This window comes from Tasmannia lanceolata, unplaced genomic scaffold, assembly GCF_043159265.1.
Source record: "Tasmannia lanceolata isolate RefF3 unplaced genomic scaffold, GAP_Taslan_0.1 ptg000003l, whole genome shotgun sequence".
In the NCBI taxonomy this organism is placed as follows: Eukaryota; Viridiplantae; Streptophyta; class Magnoliopsida; order Canellales; family Winteraceae; genus Tasmannia; species Tasmannia lanceolata.
The window spans coordinates 12,538,577-12,556,766 of NW_027518680.1; the positions used below are offsets into that span (position 1 = coordinate 12,538,577).

General features: G+C 38.7%; 1 protein-coding gene across 1 annotated transcript in view; it reads left to right on the top strand.

Moving 5' to 3' along the window:
* The window catches only part of LOC143851533 (Metallopeptidase M24 family protein), a 38,526-nt gene that overhangs the window by 5,546 nt on the left and 14,790 nt on the right, over positions 1-18,190 (top strand). The window contains exons 4-7 of the mRNA XM_077361000.1: positions 4,687-4,782; positions 4,868-5,017; positions 11,872-12,003; positions 17,172-17,299. Coding sequence (XP_077217115.1) covers positions 4,687-4,782; positions 4,868-5,017; positions 11,872-12,003; positions 17,172-17,299 — 506 coding nt within the window. The remainder of the gene's footprint in view (positions 1-4,686; positions 4,783-4,867; positions 5,018-11,871; positions 12,004-17,171; positions 17,300-18,190) is intronic.

Below are 18,190 nucleotides of genomic sequence, written 5' to 3' on the forward strand. Positions count from 1 at the left end.
CGACACCACCTTATGCTTCTCACTTCTTACATCATTTTCTCAATCTCCCCTATTTCTTCTCATATCTCTTTCTTTCGATTCTCATTTCTATTTCCCCTTCTTTTTTCTATTTCCTTTTTCCCTTGCCGGTTGGGTTCACAAATTGCTCCCACTTTCTACTCCTATCACCACTCTTTCTTGTTCTTGATCTTTTTTATCTTAATCTTTCTTTTTCTTGATCTTGATTATTTATTCTTTCTCTCTCCTCTTGGCCATCATGAATTCACATAAAGACACATTATGCTATAAACCCTACTTCGTGCGCTTAAAAGTATTTGTGTAAAGCTTTATCCACTCTCAAATTCTCAAGTCCCTCACCATAACTCACAGTGGCCACCTATTAATCCAATTGTCATGAGTTACTTACAAGAGGATACATAAAAAGCAGGACGAGGGATCAAGACCTCTCTTTTAGATAAAAATGATTGGTGGATCTATTTGCCCCAAAGGGATGTATGTATCAGTTTTATAAGGAATTTCCCATTTTAAAAAGGAAACTAAGTTCCTCTTTCACCCACATAAGTGCAAATTTAATGAGTGGTTCGAAAAGGCTCTTGCTGAAAGAAAAACGTTTGCAAAAGCTTCACAAGCAAATCCCATATCTTCCTTTTCATGCTTCAGGAGTGGTTCCAAAGGCTCCTTGTCAAACAAATCCCCAGCTAATGCTTTAGGGAGTAGTACCGATGTTTTTGAATTTTGGGTATGACCGAATGGTTGCATTATCTTTTCTTTTGTTTTCAAATTCAATCCATTGGGCGTTGGCAGCATGTGCTTTTTTTTCCTTTTCTAAGTCTATTTTTCTTTTTAAATTTTATTCAATATTAAATGTTCCATTTCTTTTTTGTTTGTTGCTTATTGCAAGGGGATGTTGTTAGATTCTTCATTTTCTGCCCCTTCTATTGTTGCGAAAGAAACATTTAGGCAGGAGGGGCGTGGGGGCTGGTCCTGTCCAAGGAAGCAGGATTCTTCCCTGGGAGCCTTCGATTCCCGTTTCGATTCCTGTTTCGATTCCCGCTTTCGATTTCCGCTCTGGCAACCTTGAGCAGGATTCTTCCCTTGGAGTCTTCGATTCCCGCTTCCGATTTCCGTTTCGATTCCCGCTCTGGGAACCTTGGTCCTGTCAGTATCAAGTCCCATACTCTGCATAATAAATTTTGGATCATGCAATTAAATGCACATTGTTGGCAAAGTTGCCTTATTTCCCTACCATGTACGGTGGAGGAAAAATAGAAATAAAGATGCCTTTAGGTTTTTGAAAACATAAGTATAAAAGACAGAGAACGTGACTTCTTTAGTGGGTTGCGGCAAACGTGAGATGCTCTTGGGTGTGCCGGCTGCCCAAGAGAAGCTAGAGAGAGAGACAGAGGAAGAGAGAGAGAGAGAAAGATTGAAGAGAGAGAAAGAGAGAGAGAAGAGGGAAGGAGAAAGTGGGTTTCTTCTTGGGATCCTCTTGGGTTTCTTCTTGGGGGTTTTCTCTCGGGTTACTCGGTGTACGGTCTTGGGTTTGAGAAGCAAGGAAAGGGTTGCAGATTTTTGGGTTTGGGTTAAATCCATTGTAATCCTTGTATATTGTTTTTGTCATAGTGGAATATCGTGTTTCTTGCCTGTGGAGTAGGCTTGGCTGAACCATGTAAAATCTTGGTGTTCATCTTGTGGCTTGTTTATTTTACTTTTCCGTTTAATTTGTGCACGATCAGATTGTTTTGCCCAGCAGATTTTCTCAACTAGTGGTTGGAGCTATCGTCGAGGCCGGGTGGAGTGATCGTGGGTGTTGTGGTTGGATCGTGGCTAAAGCGATCTTTGAGAGTAGAAAGATTGTCCAAGAAAGATTCTCGTTCGAGGTGGAGCGCTACACCGTGAAGTGCGGAGCAATCTGAGATGGCGGTAAAATCAAGTTCTACTTAGTTCAACATCGACAGATTTGACGGAAAGGGTATATGAGCCTCTTCAAACGGGGCTTATTGCTATTGATTCGATGATCCCTATAGGACGCGGTCAGCGAGAATTAATTATTGGGGACAGACAGACCGGGAAATATCATCCTATGGCAGATGAGGGTGAAGGACATCCTAGTTCAACAAGGCTTGGCTAAGGCGTTGAAGGGAAAGAATGGGAAGACGGAGAATATGACGAGTGCCGAGTGGGAAGACATAGAGTCGAAGGCGGTCAGCACGATTCGACTATGTCTCACAGATAACGTTATGGAATAAGAAGATTCGCCTAAATTATGGGAGAAGTTGGAAATGCTTTACATGTCAAAAAGCTTGGCCAACTGGTTGTATCTGAAGCCGCAATTGTGTGGGCTGAAGATGCAGGAAGGCGGGCATCTTCTGGAACACATTACGGTGTTCAACGGGCTCGTGGACCAGCTCCACATGGTTGGCGAAAAGTTGAAGGAAGAAGACAAGGTCCATTTGCTTCTTTTACTTCGCTTCATGATTCATATGATAACTTGGTGATGACGTTAGTGTATGGTAAGGATACGATAAAGTTGGAGGAAGTCACGTCATCGCTCTTATCGAATGAGATGCGAAAGAAACCAATTCTTGGTGGAAGTGAAGAGCATGGGTTGGTTGTTCATGGTGGGAATCAAAGAGGAAGGTCGTCTGATAGGGGATCAGGAAAAGCAGGTCAAGATCCAGGGTTGGCGGAAAGGGCGTTCAATGTTACCGTTGCAAGGAATATGGCCATATCAAGCGAGACTGTTCAAAGCGAGCTGACCAGACGGACAATGGTGCTACGAATACGGCGGTGGCGGTAACGGATGAGCAGGGTGAAGAGTTTGGAGACGTTCTCACAGTCTTCAGAGGTAATTACACTTCTCCTCATGATGAGTGGATTTTAGATTCATGGTGCTTTGTTCATGTATGCTCTAAGAGGGAATATTTTGATACGTTCCAGGAGACAAGGGTGAGAGCAGTGTCCTTGGGTGACAGGTCTACTTGTGACGTCACGGGAGTTGGAACGATGAAAATCAAGATGTTCGATGGAGTGTTTCACACTTTGGGTGGTGTGACGTATGTCCCCCAAAGATGCGGAAGAATCTAGTATCACTTAGTCGGTTGGACTCCAAAGGTTGCAGGCATTCAGCTGCAGGTGGAGCCATGAAAATCACACGCGGTTGTATGGTTCTGTTGAAAGGCGAGAAGTGTGTCCGATTATATCGTCTGGTCGGGGACACAGTGACTAGTTTTCCCAAGATCTCGATGGTTGGTAGGAAACAGAGTGGTAGCGCGTGCACGCGTAGGGTTTCTTTCGCAGTTGGTGCAAAGACAGGTTTCCAGGTTGCAGACGATGGTGAGAGGATGCCAGTACGTGCGTTGGGGAGGATGGATTGAGATCCTTCTCCAGGGTTGACTAGGTGAGTGATGAAAATATTAGGCCTAAATAAGTGGCATATTTGCCAATTAGTATTTTATTAGGGGTATTTTAGTCATTTGGTTATTTAGAGTTCTTATTTTAGTAGGCTTCTTTAAGAGTTCATGTTTTAGTAGGTTACTATTTCCTAGGTTGTTTATTTGCCTATCTATAGGCCTCCTTACAGCTTATTTTGTAACTTTGATGATTAATACAATTGATTGAGAGCTTCTTCCCCAGATTTCTATTCTTCCCTCTCTTCTTGTACTTCTCTTCTCCTATTCGTCTTCTATTTCTCCCTAATTTCGTCTCTTCTTCAGGTTATTTGCTGCATCAGTGAGTCAACGGGTTGGCAGCTACACATGTGCATTGGCCATGTTGATCGAATCGAGAGGAGTCAGAACCAAGGTGATTCGAGGGTGTGTAGTTGGTACTTCGGAAGGCCAATTGTGGTTTGCGGTAATAGCGGACTGGTGACGACTTCAACAGAAAATTTTCAGGTGGCTGGGAAATAAGCCAAGGTGGAGATTGTTGGGAAAGTTGCCTTATTTCCCTACCATGTACGGTGGAGGAAAAATAGAAATAAAGATGCCTTTAGGTTTTTGAAAACCTAAGTATAAAAGACAAAACGTGACTTCTTTAGTTGGTTGCGGCAAACATGAGAGGCTCTTGGGTGTGCCGGCTGCGCAAGAGCGGCTAGAGAGAGAGAGAGAGAGAGGAAAAGAGAAAAAGAAAGATTGAAGAGAGAGAAAGAGGGAAGGAGACAGTGGGTTTCTTCTTGGGATCCTCTTGGTTTTCTTCTTGGGGATATTCTCTTGGGTTTTCTCTCGGGTTTTCTCTCTGGTTACTTTCGGTGTACGGTCTTAGGTTTGAGAAGCAAGGAAAGGGTTGCGGGTTTTTGGGTTTGGGTTAAATCCATTGTAATCCTTGTATATTGTTTTTCTCATAGTGGAAGATCGTGTTTCTTGCCCGTGGAGTAGGCTTGGCTGAACCACATAAAATCTTGGTGTTCATCTTGTGGCTTGTTGATTTTACTTTTCCGTTTAATTTGTGCACGATCGGATTGTTTTGCCCGGCGGATTTTCTCAACAGACATGCTCTATGTACAATTCAGATTTAAAATCTGAAAGTCAATGGCATTTTATGGTATTCCTTATCATATAGTAACTGAACCTTCTTTCTTTACTACCTGTAATGCCATTATCTGGTATGACTTTTGTTCCGATGTATTGCATCTCACTGCTAAGTTTAAGTTTTTGAATTGATATCAGTTCTGTTTTGTCACTAAAGGACATTGCCTCGGGGAAATCAATTTTGTTTGCTCCAAGATTGTCTGCTGATTATGCTGTTTGGCTTGGGGAAATAAAGCCATTATCCTACTTCAAGGTGATTATGTATTCATGACTAGGTTTTTTTTTGAATGGCTATGACTAGTTATTGTTATTTCAAGTTAACTATCCTTATTCTGCAGGAAAGGTACATGGTGAGCGTTGTTTGCTATACTGATGAGATTGTGCGAGTGCTTCACGATCACTATAAAGGAGCTGGAAAACCTTCACTGTTTCTATTGCACGGTCTTAACACAGACAGCAATAACTTCTGCAAGCCGGCTGAGCTTGAGGTGCCTTCATCTCATATTTCTGTTACATCAGGAAATGTTTTTGGAGGCCTGTCTATATGAGAAGAATATTCAGTTATTTATGCAGTTTATTTTATATATTTTGGTTTCTTTGGTGAATAGTTAGCTTCAGAATGATCTGGGTGAAGCACTCAATATTATTATGCTTACAGTACTTGTAGTTCAGTGCACTTGGTTATATTTTCAGTGAATGAATATTTCAGACTGGGAATATATGTATCAGAAAAAAAAATTCCAGACAGGGAATAATTGATTTGCAAGTTTCATTCATCAGTAAAGACTTTCTAGGAGGAGAAACTTCGTCTTCAATTTCCAAAAAATGTTGTTAATTATAACCTACTAGTTTTATAATTCTTTTCATAGTAAAACACACAACATGCATGGCTTGTTTAGACGATTTTCTGATCTCCTCTTATTGGGAGGGTCATTTTCTGCTGATGACTCAGCAAGTTCTTTTATGACATGTATCAGACCATTCCCTTATCTGTCTGGTTCTAATTTCGTGAGGGTCCCCCCTTTCCTTTTAGATTTGACAATGTGTGGTTGAAGGTGCCTGGTTTGGATGATCTCATTAAGAACCGGTGGAGGGAGGCAAAGGTGGAAGGGTGAGGACTCAAGTTTTCTAAACATCTCCTGTTTGTTAAAAGGTAAGCTTAAAAGTTGGAAGAAGTCCTCTTACAAGATCTATCAATCTAAAGTAAGAAGAGCTTGGCAATCTAAAGACAAGCCCTTTGTCTGGAGCATGAACAATTCTTCTTTGGGAGGAAATTATTTGGAGGCAGAAATCTAAAGCTCTTCAGTTATAAGGGAACTGTAATACTTATTTTGCAAATGGCTTTGGCTAGGAGACCTAAGAATGTGATTAATTGCTTATCTGTCGACGGCCATCTTGTGGATGATGAGGAAGTGATTGAGGAGGCCATCGTCTGCTTCTTTACAAATCTTTACAGCAGTGAGGGGTTTGGAGACTTCATTTTTCGGCTGTCTCCTTCAATCAAATTCCGAGGAAGGCAAAGGCTTAGAACTCAGTTGGAATAGAGTTTTGAAGAAGGAAGTAGGAGAGGTTTTTTCCATGCATATAGACAAGACTGCTGGTCCTGATTGTTTCACTATGGCTTTCTACCAGGATAATTGGGAACACACAAGAGCTGAAATTGGCAGTTGAGGAATTTTATGACAGGGGTAATCGCGACAATAGTATATAGGATAATTTTCTGATTCTTATTCCCAAGGATTAGCGAAGGAGATAAAGGACTTCAGACTCGCTTTCTTGTTTATTAGTGTACATAATCATTTCTAAGGGTTTGGTAGACCAGTTGGGGGAAGTCACGAGATTTGTTCTCTCCCTTTCAGGGCACTTTCACGGGGGTATTACAAATTTTGGATGGTGTGCTTATTTCCAATGAGTGTTTGGAGTCCTGGAAACAGTATGGATTTCCAGGGGTGGTGTTTAAGGTAGATAAGGATAAAGCTTATGACCACGTGGAGTGGGGTTCGTGGACATTTTTCTTGGGAGGATGGAGTGCATTTCAGGCCCCTTCGCTACTGTGCTTAACAACCAGGCCTAAAGGCTATATATCTTTTCTGTTCACTATATATTTGGGAGGACTTAAGTAAAATCTTGGGGCAATGCAAGCTGTGGGGCTTGTTGGGGGGTGAGATTTAGAGACATCGGTTTAGTACTCCAGTTTGCAGACGAAAAGTTCATTTTTTGTAGCGCATCATTGGATCAGATTGAAAATCTTCACTATTTTTAGTGGTTTGATTCTGGTCTGAAAGTGAATATGAGGAAAGCACTATTGCTGGTTGTTACATGGACATGTCTTTGCTATCTCAACTGGTCAGGGTTTTTGGATGGAGAAGAAACATGCAAGGTGGAAAAAATTTCTTCCTTGTTTTAGTGGATGTATCACCCTTATCAAGGTCCCTCTCTCCACTCTCCCTATCTACTTCATGTCTCTTTTCAATGTTTTTGTTGGGTGTGACGAAAAGGATATATAAACTTCAAAGAAACTTCTTGTGGAAGAGAAAGGCTGAGGCAAACGGAATCATTTGGTGTAGTGGGACTTGGTGTGTAAGCTCGAAATTGATGGACGCTTGGGTATTGGGAATTTGTTGACAAGGAATCATGCTCTCCCTGGTAAGTGTTTGTTGTGATTTAGAGGGGATAGGAGAGCTCTTTAGAGGAAAATGATTGAGGAAAAATATGCGGAGAGTAGGGATGGGTGGGATATTCTCAAGTTAGGTAGAGGTCGTGGCTTGGGTGCTTTGAATTCTATTTTGTTCCATTATGGAGAGTTTTCACCATGGGGATTATATTTAGACTAGGAGATGGTATGGTTTTGACATAAGGTTTGGTTAGGTAGCTGTCTGTTGTCCCAAGCCTGGGCCTATATAAGAGCGTGAGATAGCACATATAAGATAGTGACATATAAAAATGCATGGATTTTCAACCATTATGAAAGGGTGGGAATGAGAGTAGTTTGGGGTGTGTATTTTTTTAGAAACCTCAAAAGATCTAGCGTTCGATTGCTCGATTAATCTTCTTTGTTCCCTTGGGGTGCAGGGCAGCGCGCTCCTGCTGGGGTTTCTGGGGCAACGCTCTGGAAGGAAAATTTAATTTTCGGATTTCTACTAAGGGTATTTTGGTAAATTTCTTCATGTAGTGGCATTGATAGACAAGCTACATGTTAGGGTTACGGGTGTGAGTTTTTACTGTGTTTTCTTGGTGAAGAGGAAGAGTTTGTAATCCTTTTTTTTTTTTTTTTGAATTGTAGAAAGATTATATTAAAAGAAAAGGAGAGCGACAGAGAGTGTCAACCCCAAAGATACAGCAAAGACGAGAAACAAGAAACAGAAAAAGAAAAATACAAGAGGACTCCCAAGTCAACGGGGCAGAAATTCAAAACACTCCAACAAGAGTCTATCTACTTTGTCTATCTTCTAACATGGTTAAAAGTGATCGAAGACCCATCAATTTTATCCAGCATCTCATCAATGAACTGAGCAAACCTCCAGGGGGGAACCGAAGAACTCCTAAGCCACCGAATGGTATTAAGAGAATCCCCTTCTGCTTTTACTTTGTCTAATAACTCCTTATCTAGCTAGCGGATGCCTCGGAGCACATCTCTAACCTCGGCTTCACCAGCATCAGCTGATCTAATGGGCCCTGAAAATGCCCAAATGGCGTCACCCCTATGATCCCTTAGAACCCTTCCTATGCCAGCCGGTCTGGGATTACCAATATTGGAACCTTCAAAATTCAGTTTCAACATCCCACCGACAGGAGGTTGCCAAGCTTGAACAATAGGGGACCGATGCTCAACATCGAAACAAATCTCCTCCCAACCGTCCCATAGATCGAACACCAAAACAAACTGGAATAAAGGGGTACTCCTCACCCAAGCTATGGTCAAGGCTATAGCTTTAATGAAAAGGAAATGCGGCGACTTAGCAACTCCATCAAAGACTCTAGCATTCCTCTCTTTCCAAATGACCCACAAAGTAGCATTCCTCTCCTTGGAAGAGTTCGTAATCCTAGAACCGAAATAGTGAAATACTCTTCTCCCGTGGACGTAGGCACACTGCCGAACCATTTACATCTTGTGCGATTGTGTTTCTTTTCGTCCGTTTTGACGTACACTGCAAATTGTGTTTGATCCTTATTCGAGAAGGTATTTCTCTGTTTTTCTTCAACAACTGACATCTATGTAGTAGTGGATATATGTCATTAATAGGCAATATTTCACGTTCACTCAAAATCTGCTCACGAAATGTTTCAAACTTTGGACCCAAGTTAGACAACTACTTCTAACGTGAGAAGACTGATAACACTTGTATGGGGTTATTAAGGGGCTTGAACGGGGGTGACATGTTATCAAGTTTTAGGCAGCCATGAATTTGAAAAGAATAGTAACGAGAGAGCAATAAATCTGGACAACATGCAACTCCTATGATTTTGCTATGAAAATATGATTAAACAACAAAGATTTTCAGACTCCATGTGTAAATTTAGTTATAGAATCAATCTACTCATAAGTACGCAAGTGACAATACCATTAAAAAAACAAGAATATCAAGAAGTTAGAATTCTCACAATCAGGATATTTCAGCAACCCCACAAAGAATGTATTTCAATCCCGTGTCCAAAATCTCACAAGGTCTCAAAACAATAGCAATATGACTATGAGGAGGGTGCAGAAGTATGCCAGGAAGGTGTAGACGTTTGCCATGAAGGTGTAAAATTAGTTTTGTGATAAAACAAAAATGGGCACAATGTATGGATAGATTTGAATGACGTTTCTATGGTAGGAAAATTTTTATAATGTGTTTTGGGGGTTTTGTGTAGAAGATAGATGGGCGTGAGGTGTTGGTGGTGGTTAAGACTAGGCAGAAATGGTCCTTTGATGCATAGAGTATGTAGAAGTGAGTGCAGGGCTTAGAAAGGCAAGGGATGGGTAGGAAAATGTAGGCACGCCATTATTTCTTTGGCATCTCACCAAAGAATAAGAAGAAGAAGAATAATAAGAAGAAGATCAAGAAGCCTTTTCTCCAAGAAGTTCTCAATATCAAATAGCAAATCAGTGTGTGGTATATATAATGTCTTCCAAATCCTATTTCAAACAAATAAAACCGTAATGGACTAAAATACCCTCTAATGACTTAAGGGCTCTCTCCACACTAAAAATTTTCGTGATACATATGTGGGGCCTATTTTAACACTCTCTTGATGGAGAGGCCTGCAGAAAGTTAACAGTCAAAGTTTCTTTTCGAAAACACCTAAAAAGCCTCTCTCTTTTAATTTGAGGGGTTAGGATTGTCTGTTTGGTGTGGGACCTGACACTCTGTATGGTTACATTGTGGTTGACCAGATGAACGGTCCTTATTGATCAAGATTCCAGCAATGGTTTTGGAATGTTACCCGATTGAATTGCAGTAATTGTATTTGTTATGTTCTGCACTATTAAGTGTTTATTTGGTTGGCAGGTTCTATGGGTGTCCAAGTTGGGGATGTCCTATTGCCCATGCTACTCTTCGTACTTTTTTGCTGAAATGCGTCATATGAGCTGTGCCTTTGTAATTTGATCCAGAAGTAAGGAGCAAGAGAAATATGTTACTTCAATCTTATGGAAATCGGTCTCAGCTACCAAGAAGTGCAATCACATTGCTTATCTGTAGTACAACAGTTCTGTGCAGATCTCTGTTTTTTTTTAATGGGCAGAAGATTTCATTCATAAAAGATGACCAAGGGGGTCATTCTCAACAGCACATGAAAGAAACAAAACAATAAAAGAAAACAAACAGAAAGATACAAAAGAGCCTAAAATCAAGGGGGCAAAAATCAAACAAAACCAGTCCTTGCTTGTCGACACCTTCCCTAGCTAGATGATCTGCCACAAAATTAGCTGATCTTCTAACATGCAAGAAAATAATTGACGAGCCATCGATTTTATCCCGGATCTCATCAAAGAGATGAGCAATCTCCACGGAGGGACAAGAGATCCTCTAAGCCACCGAATAGTATTAAGAGAATCTCCCTCTACAATTACCCTGTATAAGTCATCCCTCTCCAAGCTTCTTATCCCCTGATGTACAGCTCGCACCTCTGTCTCGCTTGCATCTGCTACCCCAATGTGCCCTGAAAACGCCCATAGAACTCCTCCCCCTGAATCGCTGAGAACTCCTATATCAGCTGGTTCGGGTTACCCAGACTAGAACCATCAAAGTTGAGTTTTAACAAGCCTTGGGCCGGGGGTTCCCAAGCTTGAACAGTCAAAACCCGCCTCTCAACACTAAGGCAGATCTCCTTTCAACCCTCCCATAAATCAAGAGACGTCACAAACCAAAAAGTGGAAAAGCATCTTACCAAAGCAATAGCCAAGGCAATAACTTTAATGAAGAGAAAAGAAGAAGATCTTGATACTCCATCAAAAACTCTGGCGTTCCTTTCTTTCCATAGAACCCACAAGGTAGCTAGAAGACACATCCCAAAGGATCTTCCCTTTCCGCCCACAAGAAAGAAGATCTCAGCATTTTTTTTGTTTAATTTATTTTATTCTAGCAGTTAGAAATTGCGTAGATATTGGAATAAGGATTTCTGGTTTTCTTGTTTAATAGGGTTTTCAAGTTCTTCATGTTTTTCTGTGGAAGCATTAGATCATGTAATACATCTCAACTGTGCTTTTTTAGGCATTCACTTGCAATACTGTTACAGGAAATGGCTCATATGTTGATTGATTTATGTTCTTTGAAAGGTTAATGGTTTCCTGTAATTTAAATTTTTCCATTTGGATAGGTCCCACTCCTAGTCTACTATTTCGAGTTAATACTTCTGCATGCATGCGGTACTTATTTTTATGGCATACTTTTGATGTATTAGGTCACAAGTGTTGAAAATTGTCTTTTCCGGTTGTTAGTTTTCCAAATCATCCGTGTTATTGGATGTTATAAATGCATCTTTTTCAAAAATTAGTCCTTTTATGTTTGATTGTTCTTCCATTAGTTATATGTGTTCCAAGACATGCCTTGAGATTCCTGACCTCCAATATGGTATGTATATGGCACCATAATTCTGTTGCTTCCTAAATATTAAATCAGTCTTGTGCTCTCAGTAGTTGTTGTTGCCAGCCTAGGCTACTTGTAAACTGGTGCATGCTTACAAAATTGTCTGGGTATTTTAGATGCAGGAATTTGTACTCTCTCGGCTGTCACCTAGTAGAACTTATGAAATTCATTTATTTTCACTTTGTGGCCGGAGATGGGGAAGTTTGACACTGATCCAAGTACATTGTGCCTTGTAGAACTTATGAATTTGATTTGTTTTCACTATGTTGCAGGAGATGGAGAAATTTGACTCTGATCTAAGTATATTGCACCCTATTTTAACTGAATGCCGCATTTTTAAGACCGAGATGGAGCTTTCTCTCATCCAATATGCAAATGACATAAGCTCAGAAGCTCATGTTGAGGTAAAATTTTCTTAGGAAGTTTATATTTTTAACGTATCATTTTGGTCAAGTTATAACACACTACATTTTTCTTGCCATAGTCCTTGTCAAGCTTGTGTACAACTATTTCCTTATGTAAAACAAAAATTGGGTTATCTTTTGGTTCTATTGTAGCATACCGTTCTAGCATATGCATTAAAATTGATGTGCTAGGTGGAAATACAATCAACAGTAACTGTATCTGTGCCGAATCCATTCTTCAGTTTGTATTTGTCTAAGCTATGCCATTTGTCTATTTGGGTGTCAAATATGAAGATTTGAAAATCGATTTGAAGGGTTAACAACTGATGGGGACCATTGTAGGGTCATATTTTAATTTTTAAGTGTCTTTTAGGTCTCTTTTAAGTCCTTTAAGTTATAATAGGGTATTAGAGTCTTTTCCCATCAAAATAACTTAAGTTATGTGAGCTATGGTTGTTTTAAATTGGCCCCACTCATGTATTACAGGATTTTAAGTGGGAGCGTGTCTTTAAGTCATTAGAAAATGGTAGTTTGGTCCTTAGGATTTTTTATTGGTTTGATATAAATACTTTATGTTTGGTTTGTAAAAGAAAACACTACTTTCATTTTGCTATGAGATATGGAGAGCTTCTTGGAGAAAAAGGGTTTCATCTTCTTGGGTGAGATGCCAAGGATTCTTTGGTGAGATGCCAAAGAAACTCATGGTGTGAAGCCTTGATATAAGTAGCATACTTTTATTACTTCTCATCTATTGATTTACTATTTTGTCTCTTCTCTTTTAGTTTTTCTCCCATAACCCACCTTCCAAAAAACTCTAAACCTATCTTGCATTTTCTTTTTTTCGCCAACCTTCTACCCAAAACACTAGAATACCCATTAAGAAAATCATCAAACCTTAAAAACACCATCTAAACCTATCATAAACCTTGCAAGAATTTTTCTTAGCCTAATCACTTATTTTAGAACCCAAGCCCTAATTTTTTACTCATCTTTTTCACCCATATTCCCTACTCCCATAGTCTACACCATCCCAGCACCCTTAGACAACTACCCGGTTTGTGTCTGAACAACTCGAAATCTACCCAAAGCCCCTTTTAGGACCAAAACCTTCCACATAGGCATATTGCTATTGTGTGAGACCTTTTGAAATTTCGTACGTGGGATTGGAATACATTTTGTGAGATTAACGAAATTTCTTGTTTATGAGAATTGTGACTTCTTGGAATTCTTGCTACTTACATGCATATGTAGATTGATTACATAATTAAATTTACTCATGGATAATCTTAAAATTTCAATCGTTTAATCACATTTCCATGGTTGAATCATAAACTTGTTCTCGTCCTACGTCAGATTTGGTATCAGAGCTCAGGGTGGAAACATGTTGTCTAGATGCACTGAAGATCGAATAGTTGATATATTGGAAAAATTAAATGCCAAACTTGATGGGTTTATTTCTCACTTGGATCGTACTCACCAAGATTCTTGTTCACCTCTTCTAGCCGAGATTCCACATATTGTGCAGAGTCAGGAATTTGTGCCGAAACAATAATTGTCGATACCTCCTATGGAGAGCACATAATTGAAGCAACGGACCAGAGCCACTATCGTCATACAAAGCTGGTTTCGACAGACGTTAGCCCGTGAACACTACTTAAGAAACAAAAGGGCTGCAATTATTATCCAACACACCTGGAAGAGGCGAATCATTCGGCGTACTCAGCATGAAGAGCATACAGGACAACTACAACAAGAAAGGCAGATCCAAGATGATGCTTCTTTTGACATACGTTTATCAAAGTTGCCAATTTTAGTATTTGGATCAATATTAAATTAGAAGTCAGGAGCTGTTGAGTCGCTTCACCTCATTCATAATCAGGTGCAGCGAATAATATCCTGCAAAATTACAATAATAATACCATTTTAAAAAAAAGAAGCATTTGCATCAATAGTAAAGTTTTACCGTTTAATTGTGAATGGGCGAGCGAACGTCTACAGATCTAATGAAGCAGATGACTCGAGTTTCTTTCATCGTAAGCCGATACGTCATCAAGAATACATCGAAAGCGCACATGGTGATCACATTACTTCAAATCAACGAAATGATTGCCCAAAGCTACTTGTACGTTGGAAGTACCTAGTTCGTTGGAAATGACAGCCATATGAGACATGTGCAAAGATTGCAGTTGAAGAACTCTCACGCGTCATTCCTATCAATATATTCGATGGGGTCGAATCTTTTCAAGCGGGGGAGAATGATAGGGTCATATTTAATTTTTAAGTGTGTTTTAGGTGTCTTTTAAGTCCATTAAGTTATAATAGGGGTATTAGAGTCTTTTCCCATCAAAATAACATAAGTTATGTGAGTTATGGTTGTTTTAAATTGCTCCCCCCCCCCCCCTCTCATATATTACGGGATTTTAAGTGGGAGCGTGTCTTTAAGTCATTATAAAGAGGGCAGTTTGGTCCCTAGGGTTTTTATTGGTTTGATATAAATATTTTATGTTCGGTTTGTAAAAGAAAACACTACTTTCATTTTGCTATGAGATATGGAGAGCTTTTTTGAGAAAAAAGGTTGAGATGCCAAAGAAACTTATGGTGTGAAGCCTTGAGATAAGTAGAATACTTTTATTACTTCTCATCTATTGATTTACCATTTTCTCTCCTCTTTTAGTTTTTCTCCCATAACCCCAAAACACCAGCATACTTTTTCTCCCACCTTCCAAAAACCCCAAAACCTATCTCGCACTTTCTTTTTTTCACCTACCTTCTACCCAAAACGCTAGAATACCCCTTAAAAAAATCCTCAAACCTTAAAAACACCATCCAAACCTATTATAAACCTTGTAGGAATTTTTCCCTAGTAATCACTTATTTTCGAACCCAAGTCCTAAATTTTTAGTCATCTTTTTCACCCATATTCCCTACCTTCATAGTCTACAGTCTACACCATCCCGGCATCCTTCGACAACTACCCGGTTTGTGTCTGAACAACTCGAAATCTTCCCAAAGCCCCTTTTGAGGACCAAAACCTTCCACATAGGCATATTGCTATTGTGTGAGACCTTGTGAAATTTTGTACGTGGGATTGAAATACATTTTGTGGGGTTAACGAAATTTCTTGTTTGTGAGAATTGTGACTTCTTGGAATTCTTGCTATTTGCATGCATGTGTAGATTGATTACATAATTATATTTACTCATGGATAATCTTAAAATCTCAATCGTTTAATCACATTTCCATGGTTGAATAAGAGAAGTTGTTCTTGTCCTACGTCAACAACTTTGCAAGAGGAGCTCTTATTTTAGAATGAACAACATTTGAACAGTTTTAAGATATGCTGTTCACTTGTTCTCGTTGAATGGCACCTTCTGTAGTTGGAAAGAAATCTTATCTTTTTCCGTTGTTTAATTGATCCAAATATTACGACGAATGTGTTGACCATGTTGTCCCTAAATACAAATATAAAACGAAAAAATGCCCCACTTTAGAATATAAAGACGAAATTACCCTTAAATTTACAATAACAAACAAATGAATGCGAAGAATGAAAAACATGCAACACTCGCTCACAAGCTGAATATGCAAAGAGTGAAATAGAAGATTGAAAGTTGAGATAATGGCTATCACGAAACAATAAATTAATGGAAGTATTATCAACCCGAGCATCAATTGTACATATATTTGAGAAACTTCACTAGCAAGGATTTCTAATGAACAAAATGATAATCCTTCTCAATGTGTTTCTTGTGGAAACAAAAGCTGGATTCATTGACCTAACCATGGTATTTCTATTGTTATAATAACAGTGAATGAATAAGTTGTAGAGATACTAGAATCTCATAGAAAGCTTATCCAAGCAAACTAATCAGTTTTTCTAGCCATAGCGCGATACTTCACCTCGGCACTCAAGCGAGCTGCAGTCCATTGTTTGTTATTCCTCCAAGAAATGATACATGCTTCAATTTAGATATAATATCTTGTTGTAAATTATGACTTCAAAGAACCAACCCAATTGGCTACCAATTAGGCATAAACAAGAGTAGTAATGACGCGTCTCTTTCCCTATCCTTGCTGAGGGAGAATCTAGAATTATGATAGATTGTGATCAATGACCAAGTGGATGTTTTTTTTTTTTTTTTTTTGCATCAGAAATCTAGGGCCATGTCTGGAAACTAGGGACAACAACTCTCTTAATTCTTCCACAAGAAGGAGGCTTACTATGAAAGGAAGATGGATAGAGGAAGCCACCGTTTGGCATTTTTTTATGATATTCACAGATAAGTGGAACGACAATCGTTAAATCTATGGCGGTTTCTCTTTCTTCCCCCTTAAAGAATAAGTATAATTTTGAACTTTCTTTCTTCATGAACGACGTTTGAACATACTAGACATAATTTTAAAGCAATAAAGGCACTTGTACCTACATGAAAATTAACTACTTGAATAGACATCTGCTTTTATTTCATGCTATATTTGTAATCTCAAGGGCATTTCAGGGTTTATACTTTTCTTTGTAACTTCTTATGGTATCTTAGTACTATAATATTTAAATATGCTTGGTAAAGAGTAGAAGCGGTTTATATGTATTGCAAATGTGGTAATCATCTTAGTTTCTGCTTGATTTATGGTTCCCTGTCAGTTTGTGGGGCGTACTTTCCTGTTTATTTCATTATTATTTTCTTGTAAAAAAGATTCCATTTGCATATATATAAATATTATAGTACTAAGATACTATAAATATAAATATTTTTGGGTATATAAACCTACTATAGTCCTGATGGTGAAAGTGAAACTAGAAGTGTGCTTGTTTATACTCAACGAGCCATTATTCCGTGGCCCTTATGTTTGTGTGTCAATCAGTAATAACTATCGAGTTCAATTTTGTCATTCCCTATTATAGTCGGGTGCTCTTTGTCTTCCTAGTTCTTTTGCCTTTTCATGAATATGTTAACCTTACTAGCTTTTTACATTTGGATAGTTTAGTTTTATAACTAATGAAGTGGCCACTCTTCATTTTTGGACTATTACTACAATTGCTCTTCTTGCTGAAAGTTGATATTCTGCTACATATTTTAGGTTCTTGGTCTGAAGTCTGAACCAGGGAAAGTATTATTGTTTTTCAATTAATGTCAAATGTTCTGATCCCAGTATTACATCCTAATTAGGTTATGCGGAAAACAAGAGCAGGCATGAAAGAGTATCAGTTGGAAAGCATGTTTCTTCACCACGTCTACATGTATGGTGGTTGTAGGCATTGTTCATACACATGTATATGTGCTACTGGCGAAAATAGGTTGGTGTTTTCCTTGTACGGTTTAGGCACAATGTACATTGAAAGTCTAACCCTAGTCTCAGCCTATTATAATTTTTTTTTTTTTTTTGTGAATTTCTATTTCACCCCTAGAAATATATTTGCATGTGGCTTCTCAAGCGTACAATTGCACTTGTCGGTAAGTCAACTCGTTAGGAAATGTGTAGAATTTTTTCCTTTTCATCTCTCTCGGGCTCTGTATCGCTCTCCACCTGAACATAGTTTCCAATGATGTTATTTTTGGAATATTTTAGATGATATTTTGAGGTCTTTACCAACAATTACCGAAATGGTCTATTGTGGTCTGTCGCAGTGTCGCATAGCAACCCATATTGATAGAAAATGTATAATTCCCTTATTTCTTGAAGTGTTGTTAATATTACTTTATTTTGTAACCTTACTTTGAATTTTATTGCATTCATCTGTTCTCCTTTTAAGTGTTGATATTTGAGTAGTGTTGCTGTGATATTTACAACATAAAAAGAAACAGTGTACATCTAAATACAAATTATATTTTGCTTGTTTTTTTCTCTTACTAAGGACGCTACAGTAATTTTAAAGGAAATAGCATATTTTGATTTTGATTTTTTGAATCACTTTTATTTCTATTCAAATCAATCTTTTTTATAGTTTTCTTTTTCTTTTAAGGACTACACACACGCGCACAAATTTAGTTTCTCCCTTGCTGTACTTTCTTTGGTCATTGATATGCATCATGGTCTTAATCTAACGGATTATGCACCTTTCCATTGTAAATCATAAAGCGTCACACTTTTTAGTTGATTTGTTTTACCTTATCCAAACTTGCTTGACTAATATCTAATGGATTCTAGCCATTAAAAAAGATAAAATAAAAATAAAAGATCTAATGGT